Source organism: Lathamus discolor, chromosome 1, assembly GCF_037157495.1.
Source record: "Lathamus discolor isolate bLatDis1 chromosome 1, bLatDis1.hap1, whole genome shotgun sequence".
Classification (NCBI taxonomy): domain Eukaryota; kingdom Metazoa; phylum Chordata; class Aves; order Psittaciformes; family Psittacidae; genus Lathamus; species Lathamus discolor.
In genome coordinates, this window is record NC_088884.1 from 104,124,654 (window position 1) to 104,147,209 (window position 22,556).

General features: G+C 46.0%; 1 protein-coding gene across 1 annotated transcript in view; it reads right to left on the reverse strand.

The window, feature by feature from the left end:
- Nucleotides 1-7,362: 7,362 nt before the first annotated feature.
- LOC136006305 (AF4/FMR2 family member 1-like) overlaps nt 7,363-22,556 on the reverse strand; it is a 50,036-nt gene continuing 34,842 nt past the window's right edge. Inside the window, exons 4-16 of the mRNA XM_065664357.1 lie at nt 22,116-22,188; nt 20,558-20,738; nt 18,983-19,138; nt 16,408-16,508; nt 14,552-14,783; nt 13,294-13,385; nt 12,756-12,825; nt 11,847-11,977; nt 10,567-10,638; nt 10,043-10,136; nt 9,906-9,943; nt 8,318-8,532; nt 7,363-7,475 (exon numbers count right to left, since the gene is read on the reverse strand). Coding sequence (XP_065520429.1) covers nt 7,363-7,475; nt 8,318-8,532; nt 9,906-9,943; nt 10,043-10,136; nt 10,567-10,638; nt 11,847-11,977; nt 12,756-12,825; nt 13,294-13,385; nt 14,552-14,783; nt 16,408-16,508; nt 18,983-19,138; nt 20,558-20,738; nt 22,116-22,188 — 1,568 coding nt within the window. The remainder of the gene's footprint in view (nt 7,476-8,317; nt 8,533-9,905; nt 9,944-10,042; nt 10,137-10,566; nt 10,639-11,846; nt 11,978-12,755; nt 12,826-13,293; nt 13,386-14,551; nt 14,784-16,407; nt 16,509-18,982; nt 19,139-20,557; nt 20,739-22,115; nt 22,189-22,556) is intronic.

Below are 22,556 nucleotides of genomic sequence, written 5' to 3' on the forward strand. Positions count from 1 at the left end.
CTGAAACAGCCTCAGTGAGTCTGCCCGACGACGCTTTTCTGTTCTTCACCTGCTTGGCTGTTTTGGGCTTCCTTTCGAGTTAAAACTGGACTCACACCTCACCCACCAGTACTGCAGCTGAGAATCCCCTTAGCTCCAGTGAGATCTTCAGATACAGTGGTGGAGGGGAAGAGAAGATGGGCAAATATAATTCTGGTTCATACACCTCTAGTTCATATCTGGTTCTGGATAATTCATTTCTCATTGGAGCTTTCTGTAAAACCTCACACAACTAAAGCCAGTTTTCAACAGCAGCTTTGGGCTGCTAGAAACCAAATCCTGTATCTAGAGGAGATACTGCCTAGCCTCTTTCCACCTAACCCAGGTGCCCAGCCTGAACTTCTGCAGTCACTGGCAAGAAAATCCAAGGTTTAATGAGTGTGGAATTTTCTACTTCCAGCTTTAAGCGTGCAGTTTTGGTTGCAAGGACACCAGCTCCTGAGTCCCCACGCTGAATGCTGGGGTATTTAAAAAACAAAGCAGTCCACGTTTATTTCTTCACAAATGTCCTTGCAATCAAGCTTGCCATCTCCCAGTTATCACCGCTCATTGCCCACTTACGCTGCACTCTCTCCTCTTCGTGCAGTCCCAAGGAACCACTGAAGGAAAACAACATGCAGTTTATGCACCAGCAGGATGTCCACGCTGTACCATGGCAGTTCTAGCTACCCAAGTGCAGCGTGTGATTTCCACTTGATCCCAGGCAAATCGTGCTCTTACCCAAAGAAAGAGCAAGGGGAAGTACTGCTTCTGGCGCTGACTATTCTTTTCCTCCACAAGCAACAGAAATACTATGAACTTTTTGGCTCTTGCTTAATGATCAACACAGAAAACCCTCAGGGTGTCAAGAAGCAGGTTTTGTGTGCCAAAATAAACGCTGTGTCTGTGATCGGCAGGCTTCTCTTCGCCTTTTAATTGAGCCAGACTGAAAACATCAGAAAACTCAGTGCACTTTCTCATTTTAAAGGAAGGTGCCATCAACGCTGTGTCTTTCCTCCTAAAAACAGTTTAAAGTTTTCCCAGTATATCCAGAACCATCCCATGATGATTCTTTCTCCTTTGCAGGTGCTTTGTAGCCAACAAAGGGGAAGAGAGGATGTGAGTGACACAGGTGCAGCTGCACCCTGGCCGGCAGAGAGGGCAGCTTGTGTTCAACTCACCCTCGCTCCCCACCAGAACCAGAACAAGATCCACACATGTACGGCCACAACCACGAGCTGCCTTCCCGTGCTCCTCTTCCTACCTTCCATGCATCTTGCAGCCGGCCTGGGGGAGACCTGCTGTCACACCACTTGAAACACTGATCGATGGCAGGGAACCGAGTCCCACTCCCACCTTGCCTGAGCAAAGGCACCACCAAGTTCCTCCTGTCTAAGCCTGGAACTAAAACTCCCACCAGATGCTCACATGGGCGTACATTTTAGATACAGCATCTGTAACAGCAGCCTGTCTGGTGGGTATTACAACAGGCTTCAGGATCCTCTACGGTTTACAGACTACACTGGAAAACCACATCCTTGGGTAGCAAACATCTTGGGCGCAGTGTCTGATGCAGAAAGGACCTGAATAATGCACGAATTGTATCACAATAGTTCATAGAGACATGCAGAAATCATTCTTCCAAGGCACAGTTACACTGCCCAACATAAAACCAAATAATGGGAAAAGCCCCAAACAAGAACTGTTAAGGCCATTGCAAAGAGCTCACCTCACACAACCCACGAGAAGCAGAGCTACCATGGGGCATGGAAGCCTGTGGGATTCCCTGAGGGAATGGCGTTTCCCTATCAGCGAGTGCTCAGAGCCAAGCTCTGGTGGCTGCCGGCGGCTGACTCCGGCACAGTCTTCCCTGAATCCATTTCAGGAGAAGAGGCTGATGCCTTCAATCATGACCCTCCTGCCACTCTAAGCACCTAGATTTGCACGCATTCTTGATCTTAAAGGAAGGGGCAGGGGGTGACAAAGAGGAGAGCAATTGAAACGGAGACTTCTTGTTCATAAGTTCATACTTAAACCTCATTCAGAAGGGAAACGCTGAGACCGTTCAGAGAGAAAAGGCAAACTGCATGAAAACGCTTGCAACAACTCGTAACCAATGGGCTACTTCGTTCATTGTTTATTTCCCCACATGAATGAATGGACCGTCTGAGAAACTCCATCACACTCAGGGCAGAAAACATCATTTACAAGAGGGGCGTATGTCCCCAAAAGAAGTTGAAGATGTACAGATTTGTAATGGGAACCAAGAGGGAAGGGAGAGGACAAAACAAAAGCAAGGACGTCGCAGTCAGACTTTGACCTTAATTTACAGAGGAGCTCTCTGTGGGGTTTTCAACTGTTAAACAAATGGCATCTTAAAAATAGAACATTTGACAATTTCAACACATGCATTAGTTCTCCTAAATAAATAGGGCATGGAAATGATTTTGCTGTGCTACCATAGCTGCCTCCTTTCCTTACGGGACTTCACCATCACCTGCTTTCCCTTAGATTCATGATTTTGTTCCTCAATGGCAAATGTGATTTCCTCCACTATTATGTGTTTTGGTTTTATTCATTCATTCATTCCTCCGTTCGCACTTGTTAAGACCTGATACAGGCCCAAGTGGAAATGATGAGCATCTTGCCTAACCCTTCACAGGCCTCTGACCTGGCTCGAGGCTTTTAAAACATTAACTCTTATTGAAACAGTCTCCCCCATGACCTGCAACAAAGCACAGCTTCCTATGTCGCTTGGTACTGATGCTTCCTCAGCTTGCTTTTGAAAGGAAAGCCCCCAGGTACCACTCTGCATACCTGTGACACAAACTGCCCATGATCCCATTTCCTCCAGTTCCAGCTGAGTTTGCCCCGGGAGTGGGAGCAGTCCTTGCACTGGCACACGGTAGCAAAGCACATGTGCCCTTTCCCAGTTGTAAAGAGGCAAATGCCGGTACATCTGCCTTCACCAGGTGTCTTCTTACCAACTCTGCTCACACAATGCACTTGCATGAGCTTTCCAGGGCAACAGATGATCACCATGTGGGCAGCAAAGTGCCTAAAGGGCCGGCAAGGACAGGACCTGGTGCACCCACAGCTTGCAGCGGGCGGTTCCCCTGGGGTGGGCAAGTGGCTCTGCAATGGGAGCACGCTCTGGCAGCAGGGAGTGAGAGGGCTGTATGCAACATTACAGTCCCGAGGGGACCTGCGTCCCTGCTTCACCTTACGCTTACCCATAACTGACACTCTGCTAAGGTGCTTGCAGACTCCCACAGTGGTTTTCAGATTCAATAAAGCCTTCTCCCTTCCTTCCTCCTCCTCAGCTGCCTAGCCTAAAAATTGCTAAATTGCTTTGAAGACATGGTCAGAAGGCGGCATCGTCCCACTAGTATGGAATCGAGCTCCAAATTGCATGTCAAGCCTTCAGGCTGGCTGGCCATCCCATGCTTCCTGAGAGTGTGAGGTGTCCCTGCCCATGGCAGGGGGGTTGGAACCAGATAATCTTGAGGTCCTTTCCAACCCTAACTATTCTATGATTCTATGATTCTAAGAAAACAGTGAAAGCTGAGCCCCTCTCTGTCCCTGGCTCACCCAGAGCAGTCCAGGGAGAAGGAGCGCAAGTGAAGTTTGATGGGTAAAAGAGCGAGGGGGGGACATGGACCTTCCTTCCACTGGTTAGGACAGCTTATCCCTGAAATGCACTAAGGCTTTCAATAAAGTGAACATACAAGGACAGCCCCTTGAAGGTACAGGAAGGCCCAGCCAGGATCCTGGCAGTCCCGCACTGCCAGGGTAGGCGAGAGGACTCCAGGCTTCCTGGTGGCAGAGGCCATTTCTACAGACACTGCTTTTGGAAACGCAGACCTTTTGTTCTCCACTTTCGTGACCATCCAGACTACTAGCAGGTAGTTTACACAATACTGCTGCACACACGCAGACCTGTTCCTCCATCCTGAAATCGTGTGGAAAACGGAGCTCATCCTTTCCTGTAAGAACAGTTATTTTAGGACACCATTCTCTTCACCACTCCACAGGTCTGTCTGAGACAGGGCAAGGCATGCCAGAGGGGACCAGAGGGCTAAGGCACACTGTGAGATACGAGGAGACCTGGATGCTGTTGTCACACAACAGGAAATCTCTGGGTAGGGAATGGTGTCCCCTTTCTGAACACACAAGTGCCGCAGATGCTGCCCTCAGAGTTACTGTCACCTGCACAATCACAGTTTCAAGATGCAGCCCCCAGCAAGGAAAAAATGCTTGCAAACAGCTCATTATTCCTTGGGTGTTCCCTTGACAAACTGCTAAGTTGCTGGGCCCATCCTAGAGTTTGGTTGAGAAAGAGCACATGAGTTACCTCCCACATGAAGGATGTCCTACTTTGGTACCAATTCCTGCTTTTAGATATTCACTGACACCAACAACGCTTACAGGCAGATACCCAAACACAAGATTTGTCTTACGTTCCACATTCAACCACTCAGCCCCTCTTTAGAGAGAAGCCATTCCTCCCCATGTAAGCTCTCAGACCCAGAACAGTGTCCAAACAATCACAGTGACCCAGTACAAGCCAAGTACCCCCTCCTGTCAAAACGGCAAAAAGCAACAGGACAAGGAGTCCTCAGTGTCAGTGATGTCCCTTCACCACAGCAGAGGCAGAGCTGTTTCCAACCACACTTGGTCATTTTGCCACCCCAGCTGTGTTTGGCTGACAAGGTTTAAACCAAACAAGACCCTAAGGAACACAGCTCAAGTGCTAAGAGCATGTGTGCGTGGCAAGGAGGAAGACAGCGGCGATGACTTGAGCGAACTCGCAGCACTGAAGGCAGTGGCTTTCCCCCACTTCTCAGGACAGCGGGTGGCTGACAAATGCAAAAGGGTGAGGTCGGAAACAGGCAAGGCAGTAATTTCTGTGGCTTTTATTATAACATAACGCTGCCTGGCGCTGATGAGGTTGTTCCTTGCCAATGCAGAGGTAAAGACACCAAAGGCTGCACCTGTGCTCGCAATAACCTTTCTTTCAGATGTCTTCTGGGCAAACAGCTGTTGCAACCCGGGAGATGTTGCATAATAACCTCGGGAGGAAGATTTCCTTCTTGACGGCACTTCCTCCTGTATAATTCTTGTTCTGCTGGTTATTCATCATATTCATCATGTTTGTAGACCATCAATACCTTGAGCCGTTCAGACAAGTCATAGCACTTTGTCGTTTTAAAGGAAGGTGTCATTAACGCTGTGGCTCTCCTCCTAAAAACAGTTGAAAGATTTTCCATTATACCCAGATCTATCCTACGATGATTCCTTTTCCTCTGCAAGTGCTTTCTAGCTGAGAATTCAACAGTTCAACACCTGAACTATCTAAGAATGCTATAAAGAGAGGCTGAGACTTTGAAAGTGCGAACAAACAAAAAAAAAAAATCCCAAGGGGAAGAAAACAAGAAGAAATAATAACAATAGAAATCAGAATAAGAACGATAGTAAGAAAAACAAGTTCCAGGTACTTAAGAAGAAAAAGTTGTCCCAGGTACCTACAACGCTGGTCCAGGTGTCTACGACGCTGTTCCAGGTTCCTACAAAGCTGTTCTAGGTACCTACGATGCAGTTCCAGGTACCTAAGATGTTCTTCCAGGTACCTAAGAAATTGTTCGAGGTACCAAAGAAGTTGTTCCTGGTTCCAAAAAAGTTGTTCCTGGCTCCAAAGAAGTTGTTCCTGGTTGCAAAGAAGTTGTTCGAGGTACCTAAGAAGTTGTTTGAGGTACCTAAGAAGTTGTTTGAGGTACCTAAGAAGTTGTTGCAGGTACCTAAGAAGTTGTTGCAGGTACCTAAGAAGTTGTTCCACTTACCAAACAAGTTGTTGCAGGTACCTAAGAAGCTGTTTCAGGTACCTAAGTAGTTCTGTCAGGTACCTAAGAAGTTGTTGCAGGCAACTAAGAAGTTGTTGCAGGTACCTAAGTAGTTGTTCCAGGTGCTTAAGAAGTTGTTCCAGGTGCTTAAGAAGTTGGTCCAGATGCTTTAGAAGTTGTTCCACGTACCAAAGAAGTTGTTGCAGGTACAGAAGAAGTTCTTCCAGGCACCTAACTAGTTGTTGCAGGTACCTAACAAATTGTTGCAGGTACCTAAGAAGCTGTTGCAGGTACCTAAGAAGTTGTTCCAGGGGCGTAAGAAGTTGTTCCACGTACCGAAGAAGTTGTTGCAGGTACACAAGAAGCTGTTCCAGGTACCTAAGAAGTCCTTCCAGATACCTAAGAAGTTCTTGCAGGCACTTAAGAAGTTGTTGCAGGCACCTAAGAAGTTGTTCTAGGGGCTTAAGAAGTTGTTCCACGTACCAAATAAGTTGTTCCAGGTACCTAAAAAGCTGTTTCGGGTACCTAAGAAGTTGTTGCAGGTACCTAAGAAGTTGTTGCAGGTACCAAAGAAGTTCTTTCAGGCACCTAAGAAGTTGTTGCGGATTCCAAAGAACTTGTTGCAGGTACCTAAGAAGTTGTTACAGGTACCTAAGAAGATCCAGGGGCTTAAGAAGTTGTTCCACGTACCAAAGTAGTTGTTCAAGGTATCTAAGAAGCTGTTCGAGGTAGCTAAGTAGTTCTTCCAAGTACCTAAGAAGAAGTTGTTTCAGGTACTTAACAAGAAGAAGTTGTTCCACCTACTTAAGAAGAAGAACCAACTTAACTAACTTGAGCACCAGTTAAGGCATTTTACTTTTCAGTCTCAGCCAGTGTATACTCTGTCTAACATAATGGACCAGTCTGATCAAGCTGCTGGTCAGTGACAGCTGCTCCGATGCTGCGTCGAGTTCCTCAAAAAGCTCTGGAAGAAAAGAGAGAAAACGTTTGGTTGGTTTCACACAAGAGGCACGGAGAGACAACAGCAGCACACTGTCACTTGGGAAGTCCCGTTAAACACATTGTTCATACAGAGAGCTCAGCGGTATTAGAAGGCTGGGAAGTGTTCACAAGCACGCACGGCAGGGCATATGAGAGGAAAAGGCACTCACGCGTGCATACGCACCGAACCACTTCCCCCAGTGCTGCCTCTGAAAGGACATTGAGACTTCATGGCAGCGGTCAAAAGTCTGGGTGTTCACACGCCAGTCCCTGCCACGTGCTCCTCCAGGTGTTAAACAGGCCAGATTTGACTGTCTTTCTGAATGATGCCCAGAAGCACACACAGCTGTCAGAACATCCCCTTCCCTTCATCCGCCCTCAAACCTTGGAGCCATCATGACTTCTCAACTGAAGAGGTTTAAGCATTTCTATGGCTTGACAGGCTATACAGCTCTAATTTGAATTGCTTTTAGCTGGGCACTTCAGGCAGGTTTAAGGTAGTCCTCCTGTCCTCCCACCAGCTTCAGGCACTATGCTCCTTCTCCTGCACACGTAGGAGATGGCTCTTGTAGCCCATCTGAGGCTGCTGGGAGGTGCTGTCAGGCCGCACACCCTGCTCTGTGCTGGCAATCTTCTCTGCAGGTGACAGCAAGTTATGGGAAATTAGCCCACCTGTTCCTTTCCAGTCACCTTTGTGAGACATTCCTGTAGGACCTGCCTTCCAGTGACATGGGCTTGTCCCAGTCCCTTAGTCCCTCCAGTCTCAATCATGTTGCAGAGTACCTTTCAGCTCTCCTGTTTTACACACAAAGGTTGGAGGCTGAAAACTTCTGCTCAGCTGTGTAAGGAACATTTCAGGAGCATTCTCTGAATTCCAGCCACTGCCTCATTAGTGTATTTTTACAGCCTTCCAGCAACTGAGCCAGGCACATTGGTCTTTTGGGGTTTTGTGAGTTTGCCAACAGATCGTGACAATACATCCCTTCACCCACAGCAGCTCTGAAAACTGTGCTTTATGGAAAATGACGCTGCAAATGGCACGTGGAAGAGCAGGTTGCAGACTGAAGGCACCCAATCTAGGGATTTTGTGCATTCACCAACAAAAGCACAGGGCTGCAGGCCAAAATGTTTCTACTGAAAGTGAACCCTCTCAGCAAACCTAAGCATCCCAAAGGGAAAAGTAGCCAGCAAAAGACTCCTTATGCCTCTCGTGTTACCAGGAAACACGAGTGGGCTGGTTCCCTGCACTTGATATGCTCACCCCTTAGCTCTTAGACATTTGAGGATGCTAAGCCAACCTTTTCATTGGAACACTCATCAGCGTATCATCATCAAGTGTCTCTGCCAGTATGCCATAGCTGTCTGTATGCGAGTCTTTGGTGTTTAGGTATGATGTTTGCTACACTGGTAGAATGTAGGCATGCACATACTCATAAACACAACACAAAAGACAGAAAAGCCAGAGGGGAAAAACTTACCCTTATTCTTCAGGATCAGTGCATCAGCTTGTTCCCAATTATTAAGTGCAGAGAGACCACAGGAAGTGATGTTGACGTAGGAGTAGGTCATGTCTAGGATATTGGAGGAGATGGTGGTTGAAGAGCACATACTGTTGCCACTGTAGTTGCTAGCTCCTGGCTGAGAAGTGGTAGGAGACGGCATTGGAAAAGATGGAGAAGGCATGCCTGTGCTCCTGCAGGAGAAAGAAACACCATCGTGAACATGTAACTTCAGAGTTTAAAACCTTGCCACAGACCACCTCATGCCAGGAGCTATCCGGTATCAACCAGGCTTGCAGAATGGAGCAGTGTTGAAAACTGAGATGTGTTCAGCTACGTAGCAAGTAACTGTCCTCTGAGTGCAAGGCCAAGGTTTTTGAAGCGATTTGCAACTCTTAAGGACTCCTCTTGACAGCAGAAAACATAGGACCAGTATCAGAAAGGGCTATACATCCACCTTCCAGAATCTACACCTACTTCAGGTAGGAAGTAGAGGCCTTCACCAGACCCTCTAAGTACTTGTTCCTAATGACTTCCATTGCAGGCATGCTGAAGCTCCCCACTTATGGAGGCTGGAGTTTCTGAGAGCCAGTCAAAGCAGCCAGGTCTGCCCACACACACTTATTTAGAGACCTAGAGAAGCTAAAAGCAGGCAGCTGCCCGCTCTTCCAGACACAGGCTGCCTTCATCACAGGGCTTCAGCTCCACCACTCCAACCAACCTAATATTAGTCACTGGTATGACAGGGCTTCCACCGCTGCTCTTGGGTACCATCTACGTCCCAGTAAACTGTACTGTGCAAGGTGGCAGAAAAATAACTGGAATTTCAGCACCACTGTTAAAGACCAAACAACCCGATCACAACTGCGGAGTTTCAAAGGGACCCATGTGGAGCCCAGTAGCTATCTACCAAATGCAGTTACCACAGCACATAGAGAAGGTCTTTCTTACTGTCATTAAATCACAGGCCCAGTCTCCTGGGTCAAACACTGTCAGGTGGCAGCTTGCCTTTTACTTTCGCTGCCACATACACAGCAACACTGCTGCAGATACCTAGAAAGGACAACATGCTCTAGAACTCACAAATTAGAAAACGAGTTTCTTAATTGGTGACTGAGCTAAAGAGACAAATATTAAAGTATCACCTCAAAGTTATGCTGCCACAGGGTGAAGGCATGACCCTACTGGACAGTGGCCAGGAAATTAGGAGGGTATCTCACTAAGTATCAAAGGATATCTAACAGAACAAAGATGACAACAAGGGCTTTGAAACAGCATAGTGATGATACCTTCTTTGCTCCTCTGACCACTTCTTTGGTAAAGAACTGCTCCGCCTGATACGCGGTAACTCTGGACCTCGTAACAAAGAAAACCTCTTCCCAACAAGAAGAGATGGGAAAGAGAGAGCGGAAACATACTCATGGCCCCTAACAGTATGATTTCAGGGGGCAAGAAGGAGCAAATGGAAAGGCACTCTCACATGCAGCTTGCAACTTAAAGACTCCAGCTGCTGTTTTCACTCACACCCTTATGGGCACATTACAACACATCTATTTTCAAATCTTACCTTGCAACAGATGGAGAAGGTGCTTTTGTGGGAAAACTCTGCAGCAAGAAAAGAACTCGGGTTAGATTTGGGCTGTTCAGCTGACATCAGCAACTACTGCAGCCATCCATCTGGCAGCTCAGTTACGCGTGTCCTACCTTGAAGTGGTCATTCAGAATGCTGGAATACTTTGCTGCAGTCTCTTTTTTGCCACGGAACATTGCCATGTCCAGAAGGGACAGGCAGCGCATGCTGTGAACAGAAACACACCCAAGCTTGCTCAATATTCACGCTTGCTGCTGCCTGCTCAGCAGCCACCAGCCTTGTAGGACGCAGGCAGGCATGCCTCAGCTCTACTGCAAAGTCAAGAAAGCTCAGGATTTCTCCTCCTTCTGCTCATCATTAAAAAAGTCACTGTGAAATAATCACAAGGGGAAAGAAACCAAACGAGGGGGGGTCTGGTCTTTCATATAAACACGTGCCCAGCCTCTTACAGGTGCCACAGGCTGAGTAAAGCCCCCATCCAAAGATGTTCCTGTTCAGTCTGGGTTTTATAGCATGAGGTTTTCTTCCTTGCAGAACCCTCATTCCCATTTCACTCACTCCTTTTCCCCTGAAAGCAATGAGTCTTTCACTCGATCAAGCCTCAAAAGTACGGAGGCACGGAAAACCAGTTACGCACCATAACACGGTAAAGATTTCTTCATGTGAAGAAGCTGAGGAGCTCATACAGTATTTTAGTGTCATGATGAACCTATGGAAACAAAAGAAGGAGAACCTTGTCAGCCATCAGCGATCCGATGGCCCGCTCTGTATATGAAAAAACAGTGCATGCCATTATCTCAAAAGCTGGCCCAAAAGTCAGGAAACCTGCCCTGAGGTCTTAGTCCTGGCATCCAGTGCTTTGTATGATCTTGAGCAGAGGACTGTCTCAAAATGCCTTGTTTTCCATGCAGCAGGAATAGATACGGCCTCTTATGTGACTCACTCTCCTCTCGCACGATTAACAGGCAGCGCCCCTCCAGGCAGATGTTCCCCGTGGGCCACCTACAGGCCTGGGGCCCGTAAGACATGCCCCCAGCACTGAAAGTGAAATACCAATTCAAGTGTTTCTGGACAAGGCAGACATCTTAGAGGAAATGTTTCGCTTGGCAAAAACCAACCAAGCAAATCTCCTTTCTGAAAGCAAAGCAACAGCAGCAGCTGGGAAATACAGTCCATCGAGAGCAGAAAGCAAACAATTCCTTTTAGAAGTTTGTAGTCTAGGACAGAAAAACCTGACAGCTGTTTCAGCTGTGAGGCAGGGCATCAAATCAACTCTCAAACACACCCATACATCCCCTAATGTCAATATGAATAAACTGATACCTGTCTCTCTCCTGTCCAGTACATGGTTCCTCAGGTTGTGCTGCCTGTATATGTCACACTGCCTGTGTATGTCATACTACCTGCATATATCTACTATGGCTGTGAAACTAAATGGGGAAGGTTGCTAAAAGAAGCCCCAGTGAAGCGTACTGGTAGCAAAACACATGGCAGAAACCAGCAAAGTCTGCCTTCAATCAAGTTGCAAGACCTCTGGGGCACTGACTGCTCTTCCACATGCTGTACTGTTGCTTTGCTTTTTAAAACTGAAATGCTACTGAGCTCACATGCAAAAGCAACTTCAGATCTGGATAAAGGAAAAATCCCTTCATGTCCTTTCTTGTCAGAACCAGTGTTCTCTGGTGTACCTCAGCTGCAAGGCTCAAAGTCTCAGGAGGATGTGGTGCCTACTTCTTCTGATAAGCAATGCTGAACCATTCCAAAGGATTTGTCTCTGGTGCCTTTGCATGGTCCGTCTCGTGCTTACACAGCAACCTGAACTCTGCTCCATGGTGGGAACCCACAGCTGCCACAGCTGCAAACAAGCAACGCAAGTAACCCTTCCCCTCCAGACATGTTGCTTTGGAAACTGCTTACTTGATGAAATCTGTGGTGTCCTGGAATATTTTGTAGGCCATTTTCTGTGCATTCGATTCCACAGCAATTCCATATTCAATCAAGAAAAGGGCAGATTCTAGGTACTGGAAGGCCTTCGCAATCTTGTCAGTCTATTGGGAAGAAAATTCTCAGATTTAGACTAAGACAAAAACTACTTCTCTCAAGTGTACCCGAATTCCCTTTTTCTCCCTAGTAAGTCAGGATTTGAAGAAAGAAAAAGATGCAGGCCAGGCCTCCAGGTGACAGTTAATGTGGCCTTTGTGTGCTCTGGCTATTTGTATCTCTTCCTCTTGACCAGTGGTTTCCCCAGGTATTTATTATCTTAACAGTTTTCAGATACTACTGTCCGGTCTTGGAGGCCTGCCTCACGAAAGGCAGGGTCCCTCACTTCATTTCCACAGGTAAATGGCAAGCAGCATATGTAAATTATGTGACTAAGGCATAACTAGCAAAAACTACACTGCTTCATGTACACTGTTAAACGGCACATGAAGAAGAGAGCTGATTACATCCGCAAAGGGCACGTCCGAGTCTTGTCCCCCAGCAACACAATTACTGTCAGGATCCTGACATTTCAGAGGATACTGTCCTAAAACTGTTCTGACAAGGGCTTTGTCATAGCTCTGCAAAGCAAAGTGGCCTGCTAACCTCAGACAACATCTGCTCTAAATCCTGTTCTTGAGGCATATTCTCTGGATGTGTTTATAGCAAAGGGAAATGTCTGAATATTTGGGAAATAAAGACAGCATCCCCACATATGTCTTGAACATACTCCAGGTTTGGAGTACGGAAGTAATTTTAGCTAGTGAATCCTCATTCACATGCACACAAATATTGGCTCCGAATGCATGAGCTGGTTTACATTTCTAGCACAGAGCCAAAACTTACCATTGCATCAGCTTTGTGCTTCAGCCTAATGGCCTCTTCTAGGTAGTATTCTGCTGGGTACTTCAGATGTCTGAATTGGGGACAGAGAGAGGAAAAAGAGAAAACAGAGAAAAGGCATGGGATGATTATCAATTTTACCTTCCCATCTCGAGGATGCTCCGAGTACAAACAGCCTTTGGTGAGCTTCTTTATAGCCTTATCGAACATGTTACAACTATGACAGTCACCAAGTAACTGTTGTCTGCATGTTCAGAAACACACAGCAGCTGAAGGCAACATTCTAATTTCTAAATTAATAACTAATTTCTAGAGTAGTGGTTCTAATACAAGCAATGTTGTAATTAGACCTTTGCTTTGCGGTAGGTGGGATAAGTCCCAGCCATGAGAAGACAGGAGAGGGCAAGTCACTGACAACCTCTCCTTCTCTCTTTCCTCCCCAGAGAAGTGCCTATAAAAGCAGAAGCCAGGGTGGCTGCAGGGCCAGCCTGGCCTGGTGGCTTTAGAAAGTACAGATGAGGGGTGTAAAACAAAACCTTACCTTTCAAACTTGAGTTGAGGTCTCTTTGGCTGGGAGGTACCATGTCGCAAAGAAGGCACTGGGAAAAGTTTTGTGACACGTCCGGCAGATCCCTGACAAAGCACAGAATACAGATAAATCTGGTTAGAGAGACGTCAAAAACGATCCCAAAGCTTGCCTTCCCTAAATTTCAATAGGAAATGCTTTTTTGTCCCAGGCAGAGTCTGTCTTCCAGGCTCTACCTGTCTTCTTACCTACTTCCCCAGCACCTCCTCCAATAACGGAAATGGAAACCTGGCTTCTTACCTGACTGCTAGTAAGGCTTAATACCATTCATCTCATTAATGCTTTTCCCAAGCATGGGGAAATTAAGTAGCAGCTTTCCTTGCACAATGGCTAAGATAGCAGTGAGGCTGCAAGCAGCACATTTTTCACCGTGTTTCATGAAACCTTGCACTAACCAAAGCAGCAATAGGTAAGATCCATTCACACTTGTTTGCAGTTTAACCACACAATTGTTGATTCTCCATTGCCAACTACATTATAAGGAAAAAGCAAGCAGTTAGAAGCCAGCTGATAGAGCGAGCACAGTCGGGCTTGACTCACACAACATACGAGAGCACACACACCCAACCACTAGTAAATAGCAAGATAATTGAATTTTACAACCCAAAAATGCAAAGATCCAGCTGCAAGGATCACTAACAATTCCATAAGCAAACTATAAACCAAACTTCAACAGCGGAGATTTAGGTTAGAGAGATGGAAGAATTTCTTTACTGTGAGGATGGTGAGGCACTGAAATAGGTTGCCCAAGCAAGTGGGAAATGCTCCATCCCATCCCAAATCACTCCATGATACTATGAAAAACTTATACCCGGGTTGTATGTTTCTTATATTTAAGCAGCCCACTGTTCCCTTTTGTATACACCCTTATTTTAGACCAATATTATACTTGCAGGTGCCTGCAGTCAGAAACAGTGAGTGCCATCAACACGATGCCTTAGTTTTTTGCATGGGCACCTCTTCTCACTATGCTTCACTAAATGAGATGAAAACAAATGATGGCAAGTCAGCAGAGAAGTTCCAATGTAGGCTTCTGGGCTAGCGACATATGGCTACAGATAGCCGTGAAAGGGGCAAAATGCCTCAAAGAGCTTTCTCTGGTGGCTGGCTTATCTTCTTTCCTTTTCTGTATCCTCAGAGCATGTTTCTAAAGAGAATCACGCAGCACCCACGCGTTGCAGGAAACTTCCTGTTAGTTGTAACAAATACCTACTTTGATACCCTTTGACAGCTCAGCTTGGTTACTCTGCACCTTGCGGCGCTTGCAGATCAAAGGATCCTTGTTGTCACTGTTGTTCTTGGCGGCATTATCAAAGTCAGACAACTCACTCTTGCTTCGGGTTCTCTTCTGGGCCACCTTTGTTGACTTTGGTGCAGGATGTAGAGGTGGCAGCGGTGGCAGTGGTGGAGGTAGAAAATTTTGCTTCCGGTATTCATATGACGTTCTTGAGTTTGATGCTCTGGAGATGGGAAGAGAATTCAGCAATTGGGAGGAATATGATGCATCAATAATGTAGTGATTTTTTACAAACTTGGATGCATCATGTACCAATTATGCTTAAATTTCTCTGGAAGTGAAGATGACAGTAAGAATCCAACAAAGGCAAAATGAAATTTCATTGCGCATTAGATACCACATCTTCAGCTGCTAACAACAGACAAGCAAGTTGCTTTTCAAGTAGAATTAAGCCCCGGGACTTGTCCTTGCAATAAAAACTTCTAACCAGGATAGCAGGATATTGCAAAAAAGGCATCCCTCCAACGCAGCCCCTTTTTACTTAAAGACACAGACAGTCAGTTCTCTGGGAGAAATCACCCAACAGGGCAAATAAACTGCAGCACTGCCTCTCTTTCCCCATTACGGTAGAAGGGGTCTTCTGTAGTTACAGATCCTCACCCTGACACTTGATCCTGTCCATACGTGGACAGAATTAAACTGAGTTGTTCCTTTAAGACTTGCCTGCTCAACTAGACAACACTTACAAGACTGAGAGGGTTCAAGTCAGAGATTTCAAATGTTGCACTTTTTGAATGGCAGGGACTATCCCATTTAATAATAATGGTGGCATATCGGATTTCTGAAGTTAGCAACACAAGGGAACTCCGGCAGATTTAAGCAACACCAAATAACTCTAAACCTTGTTTCACAACTGCTCATTTACCTCCCTTTTATTCAGCTTCTCAAAGTTTCCACAAAAATACTGAGCAGGGCATTCCAGCTCATGGACTGCAACATCAGAAGGAGGAAATTAACCCAGTGAAAAGACTGAAGTGTAATGTTGCACATCTGGCTTCATTCTGCTGTGCGTGGGTCAGTCCTCTCCCCTGTTGCACAACCCACTTTTCCCATGGCACAGTCCCTACTCACTGCACTCATGCTCCTTAGCTTCACTTCCTTGTTACAGCTCCAGAGAGGATTCTAGCACAGCAGCACCCTCTGACCTGAGCCAGTGCCCACTCCCCCCCAAGCTACATCTTCTCCTTTCACTCCAAAAGCCGGAGCATGAGGTTTGCCTTCACTGAGAAAAAGGGAGGAATGAACCCCAGAGTCAAAGCCCCTCCATTATTACACCACCTGAAATATCACCCAACTAAATGCTAGCCCAGTGTTTCAGGGCTTTAAGAGTACATCTCTATTTCCTCTGCAGAAAAGCAGCTTACTCCTATTTTCAGGCCACAAACCTCAACACTGTAGCAATCCAAGTCAATGCCTCAAATTCAAGCCATAAGCAAGAATTTAATGCAGTAGCCCATGCCTGATGCACAAGCCTCCCATTTGAAGACATGCTCCTGGAAGCACTTGCTCTAGCAAGGATCTAGACAATATGCGGGCAGTACAAATTAGGCATATTATATAGGGAAAATCTCAGTACATCCATTAGAAGCACTGAAAATGCTATGCTGGAATAAAGGACAAATTCCTGGCCATAAAGGCCACGTCAAATTCCAGACAGAGTCATGATTCACATTACCTTATAAGCAAATGTATAAGGACAAAAGATACAGTTCCTTTCTTAAGGCAGACTCACTTTCGTGCATCTTTCTGCCATTCCACCACTGTATACTCACTTCAATTTCTTGGAGCCTTTCTTAGGTGAACAGTTCAGTGATTTGTTTTCTTTCTCTGATTTCACTTTCTTCCTACTCGTCTCTTCGTCCACTGCTTTCCTCTAACAGGAAGAAAGAAAACCAAATCACTCAGGTTTTTGAGGTTCATGTAAAGTATAAACCAGTACAGCTAAGTTTCATCTATTCTTGTTAAAAGTATTGAAAAGATACTGGAACCAAGAAAGGGGAAACCCAGACCACAGCAGATACAGATTTCAGGTTCACTGACCAGTATCCTAAAATGACATTTTATCTACTTCTGCATGGGTATTTTGTAGTGGCAGAGATGGAACTGCTCAACCTCTTGCTGCTAATCGTAATCAAAATTAAGGCACTTCCATTGCTCAAAATAAGCATTGCATCTGTTCGGGATGGGCTTTTTTTTCTTCTACTTGGTATGAATTATACAGAAATGTATTCAGATTCCTCCTGATGTAGTCATGAACTGCCGACAATTGTGGGTTTTGATAAGTCTTATCAAAGGGAAGGGAAACACTGCATTCGGATGTGCAGGGCTTTTGGGGTTTAGTAACAAAACTATGATATAGATGAAATTTTAAGAGCCAGTTAAAACTGCTGCCACTGTCTTCCAACAGGAACCATTAAGGTAGAGAGGTAATAAATACTACTTTTCAATTGCACTCCCTAGATGGAAAAGTATGATATCAAAAAATCATCAGCTCACATGAATGAAAAACTTCAGAATAATTTGCTACAAGCCAAGGAAATGTAAAAGAACCTGCACTTCTCAGTCAGCAATACCCATTGGCTGTCAATAGCCAAAAGCATGCTAGGACTTTGTGTCCCTCCCAAGAGTACATCCAGGTTTATGTCACTATGGCAGAGCTCAGTGGGCTGTGTGCAGCACCGAGTCTACCTTTGTCAGTGTGCTCAGGGCAAGGCTCCAGATCATGACCTTAAACTGTCAGGTTGAGCTCCACACTGCAGCAAAAGATGTCTGACAGCTGTACTGACCTAGCTGGCTGTGATGAGCCTCCAAGGACAGATGCATGCTGACATAATACAGACAGTGAGGCTCTGAGGGGGGGTTTCCTGAAGCCAGACACTCAGAGTGCAAGCCAAGACGTGTCTAAGATCAAACAGCTGCTCCCTTGGGTCTTCTGAGGCAGCAGGAGAAGTGACAGATTTACTGCCTGTTCACCTTTCTCCCATTGCTCTGCACGAGGGGCACTGCTGGGGTCTCTCAAATTTCTTCACTATTTCCCCACCCTCCTGAATTCTCCCCTACAGCTATGGGAAGGTCAGAAAATGACAAGACTAAACTAAACCCGCATGGGAACCAGGCTTATTCACCTACTACACGTGCTAAGCTACCCGCTTGGTGCGGACCACCAAAAAGGTATACAGGCACAGAAATAGCCATAGTGGATACGATTCCACCACAAGGCTTGCAGCCAACCTTCTGTGTGCCTGGCTGGAAGTTTATTCACAGTCTCCTTTGGGAGATAGCTCTCCAAAAACCACTTGAGAGCAATTACTATCTTTGCTAAATAAAGGGCTGCCTCTAATTCAAAAGGAAGCAACTGTTAGAGCTGAAGGACTCTGCAAGGGTGTGCCCAGAAAGCCCCTTACAGGACATATGCGTCTTTTAAGCCTTAGCATTACTGCTAGAACCACAACAGCTGCAGGGAAAGCCAAAGAAACCTTCTATGTATTTATCCAAGCACTGAGATCCAAAGCAGGGTTTAGGGATGGTTGTTACCGTCAGTGAACCTGGTTCGGTTAAAAGTCTGCATTTATGGAAAAGCAAAAGGCACGAAGCTACCGTCACCCCTAAGGAACAACACAGTTCAAGCCTGCAGAATTCCTTTCTCTTTGTGTAAACAAGCAATCACAACTGTTTCATGGAAATAAACTACTCCACACAGGAAAAGGCTATGCTACTCAGACTGAGGTTACTTGGCTAATGGCAGCAGAAGGTGCATACACGGACAAAACTGAAAACCACAAACTGCGATGGCTGGGTTAGTTCTTCTGGGCACCCCTACAAACTGCAGACGAGGTGCTCTCCCACAACAGACATTAAATGGGTAGCACAAATGACTGCACACTCTAGCAGGCATTTGAGATGCTGTGTTGCTTTGAAACGGGTTGCAGGGAGAAGGGGTACCGCAGCCCTATAAAGCTCTGATGAAGAAACCCCAAAATGCTACCGGGGAGGCTTGCCAGCCGCATGCCGACGCAGCCTGCTGCCAAAAGCTCCTCCAACACAGGAGAGCTGGGGTTTTGCTGTCTGCGAAAACTAGTCCTTTAGGAAAACACAGCAAAAAAGCATTTTAAAACACCAGAGCATTTGTTAGCTTACAGAGCGTTTCATTTGCTCAGCATGGGATCAGTGGCCAACAAGAAAGATCAGTGGACGCTTTTGATTCACATTCCCTTTAGTAGTTTGTTAACACGTTCCCAGGAGAAGCATAATGATTCCACTCCCAACCTATAAAGTGGAAATGAACTCTCTGCGTGGGTGTTTCAAACGCCACCTTGGCCCTCATACAAACCAACCTCCATCACTCACCTTCTTTTCAAGCTCCCGCGGCTTGGCATTCTGGTGGCAAGAATTGCTCCTAATTCTCTGCTCCTTGCTCTTCTCACGTCTACTCGCAAGGGCTATTTCATGGAGACTCTCTGTAGGCACTCCTGGTGTGTAAACCTTGGTTAGGCAGTTGTCAGCCTGCAGGCAAAAAGAGAAAGGAGAGCTGAAAGACTGAGGTCTTCATGAGCTGTTTCCCTCCCAGCACAGCTTACCAGAACCCAGGGGAATTTCCTCTTTCAACAGTTTGAAAGAGCTTGAGAGACCACGAGACAGTGGGGATGCTCTAGCATGTGCACATCAACATCTGCTTCAGAAACACAGACCCCATTTCTCCACAGGATCGGTCAGACGTGTTGCACAGCACTCCTGGATCACTGCTAGCCCTACCTGTCACTCACTAAGAGACCAGTCTACAGGAAAGCTTCGTCTGTGTTTGCCACTAACCAACCCTGCTGCAAACTGAGACAACATATCTAAAAAGCATCAATTGAAAAACCAGATTAGGTGCTGTCCTCGCAACACTTGTGCAAAATATTCTGCACGCAGCACTGCTTTCAAAGTGACAAGAAGCTGTGCCAGCTCTCACATGTCTCTGCAGTCTGACAGGTCGGCTGACAGGCTCCGGAGGTTTAACCATGAGAAAACCATTTACCAGAATTGTATAGCACATCAAGTCCAGCCTCTTCCGAGTCCTCTGCCTACACAGCCCAACACACACTTCCCTCCGCATCAAGCAAGGCACAAGCAATGAGCGAGCTCTGAAGGCCTCTGAAGTCAGTCAGATAACAGAGTGGGATTGCTACAAGCCCTGCCTAATCTAATAGCACTCTGACATATTACAAGAAAGCCAACTAACCCTAAAACAGACAACAGAAGCTGCAAATCAGACGCAATTCTCTGGGACCCATTCTGAAACTACCATGTGTGTGTCAGCATCACCCAAGTGTGTAGCTCATTGTCTGGACACCAGGGCACAGCTATGCTCTCGCCCACATCAATTCTCCTCAGTCACAACTCTGCTTCCAAGAGGAACCACAGCTCTTCTCCAAAAAAGAGAGCCTCAAGTACATGAAAGGTTTACCAAGACTCCTGGGTCCCTTCCGCTGTGATTTTCTTCTCTATCCACATTCAACTTGCTGTAGAACACGTGGATAAACAAAACATATCCTCAACTTTCTTTGAGTGAAGCTACCTCGAAAACTGGTTTAAAACCCAGTTTGTTTTCCCATGGATTTAGGGGTTTTCATTACGTTTTCCAAACACTACGTAACACTTATGTTTTGCCAGTGAAGTCGCCAGTTCCTCAAGGAGTGCTAGACAAACACTTCAGGGTTAAGCAGGTAAAACTCTAATTATGCTGATACTAAGGGTTATTGAATTGATCAACTCTAGAAGGGAAGCAAAGGGCAGGAAAAGTCTGATGATGCAGCATAGATGTAACAGGGACACCTGAACCATGACAGTATTTCAGGTCTCCGGTCCTGGCTGCACTCAGACAGCAGGGAGGCTGAGGCAAGAGGCTGTATTAAGCAGCCTCTGCGTTTTATCTGCATTCACCTCAGGCGCTGACGCTCTCAAAGGTTCCTTGGCTTCACTGCCGCTTGTCTCTGAGTCTGAAGAGCTGTCTGTGTCACTGGAGCTGTCTGAGTCTGAAGAGCTCCCTGAGCCACTGGAGCTCCCTGACTCCGAGCTGCTGGAAAGTGCTGATGCCACAGTCTTGGGCTGGGACTGTTGGGCACTGCAAGGCCACCATGAGAGAAAATCAGAAGGCAGCATAGGTGAAGTTTCTTATTCTATTGAGATGGCCAGATGCAAAACTAAAACTGAACCCCCCTGTTTTGGTACTGAGAGGAGAAAGGATAAGGCCGAGGAATACAGTGCCATGCTCAAAAGATAAAGCACCGGAATAAAAAAACTCCAGAAGTAATAAAACCTCCAACTCCATAACCAGGTCAGACAAATCTGTGAGCAGGACTGCTGCAGTCTGCAGCTGCATTTAGCCAACCAAAGATTAAGAAGGAACCAAAAATGGCAAGTGCTTTTCTGAAAGCCTCAACCCTCAAAAGAAAAGGGTGCCAGAAAGGCTAACAACACAGAAACATCCATTCCAGGATGTTCTTCCCACAAAGTTTTGAATTCTTCTCTGTTACTTGGGCCAGGTGCTGGAACTGCTTCGTTAACAGACATGTCAAGCAGCAGCAGTAGCTTTTGCAATACTCTCCTCGCTTCAGAAGTGTTTTCATCCAGCACTGGCAATGGGACTGGATGGAACTGAGGCAGAGCCATGACTTTGATGCAGTCCTTTGTTTTGAAATGGGCTTATGAATATTTTTTTTTATCTTTGAAACTTGTTCCATACGCCAGAATCAACACATTTGTATGGATCGGAGGCAAGTTTCTTGAAAACCTTGAAAATTCTGTGCTTCTCCACTTCCTATAACACCGGCAGGCGGCCATTAAGTCTACCCTAAATATTGCTTCTGACTAATGACACATAGCAGGAACTACTTATAAGGAGCTGCCTTTTCAGGAGGAGCTGAAACAGCCTCTGTGAGTCTACCCAACACTTTTCCGTTCTTCACCTGCTTGGCTGTTTTGGGCACCTTTCTAAACGAAAACTGGACTCACACCTCACCCACCACTTCTACAACTGAGAATCCCCTTAGCTCCAGTGTGATCTTCAGAAACTCTGGTGGAGGGGAAGAGAAGTTGGGGAAATATAATTCTGGTTGATAAGAAAAATCCAGCATGCCTGGATTATTCATTTCTCATTGGAGCTTTCTGTAAAACCCCACACAACTAACGCCAATTTTCAACAGCAGCTTCAGGCAGCTAGAAAATAAATCCTGTATCTACAGGAGAAACCAGGAACCCTTACCCAACCCCATATATTAAAAAGTAGCTTGTTTTTCCCTCCTTATTTAGTCTAGCTACTAGTTCGAGAACAAATCTGTACCTTGAAGGAGCAAGTGGATTGTCAGCAACCTGGTTTGTTCACAAAAAAAGGAAGAGAATGAGAGTAAAGGTTAGCTTAAGGCATTCGGAACAACGCAACAAGGCGTGATGATTTAAAGCGATGTCTGTGTGCCTGGTGTGCAAAATATCTAAAACTGACTTGGTTGTCATCACTGTCTTCGCTATCACTGACTTCGCTATCACTGACTTGCAGGTCTTCCTGGAGCAGCGCTCTGAAAGACAACCAGAAGATAAGTATCAGCCAAGGCAGACGCACTTTCAAGCACCAGACGCTGAAAATGAGTTGGTTTGTGCTTGCCAAAAGAATCCAGCCTCCCACATTCTTTATGAACGTCTGGCATTCTCTATCTGCTAAACCCTGTCATTACCTGAATGAATGATAAAATGATAACACACAATCTAGGAACATTTTATTGTACTTTTCAACTAATCTCGGGACATTTTGAAAAGGACATCAGTATCATTGCCTGACATCCATCTACACACAACAAAGATGAAGTTCTGTGAGGGGAATGCTCCTCGCTTAAGTTTATCTAGCACACTAACACAGCAGCACAGGGTGCGAGAAGTCTGATCCTTG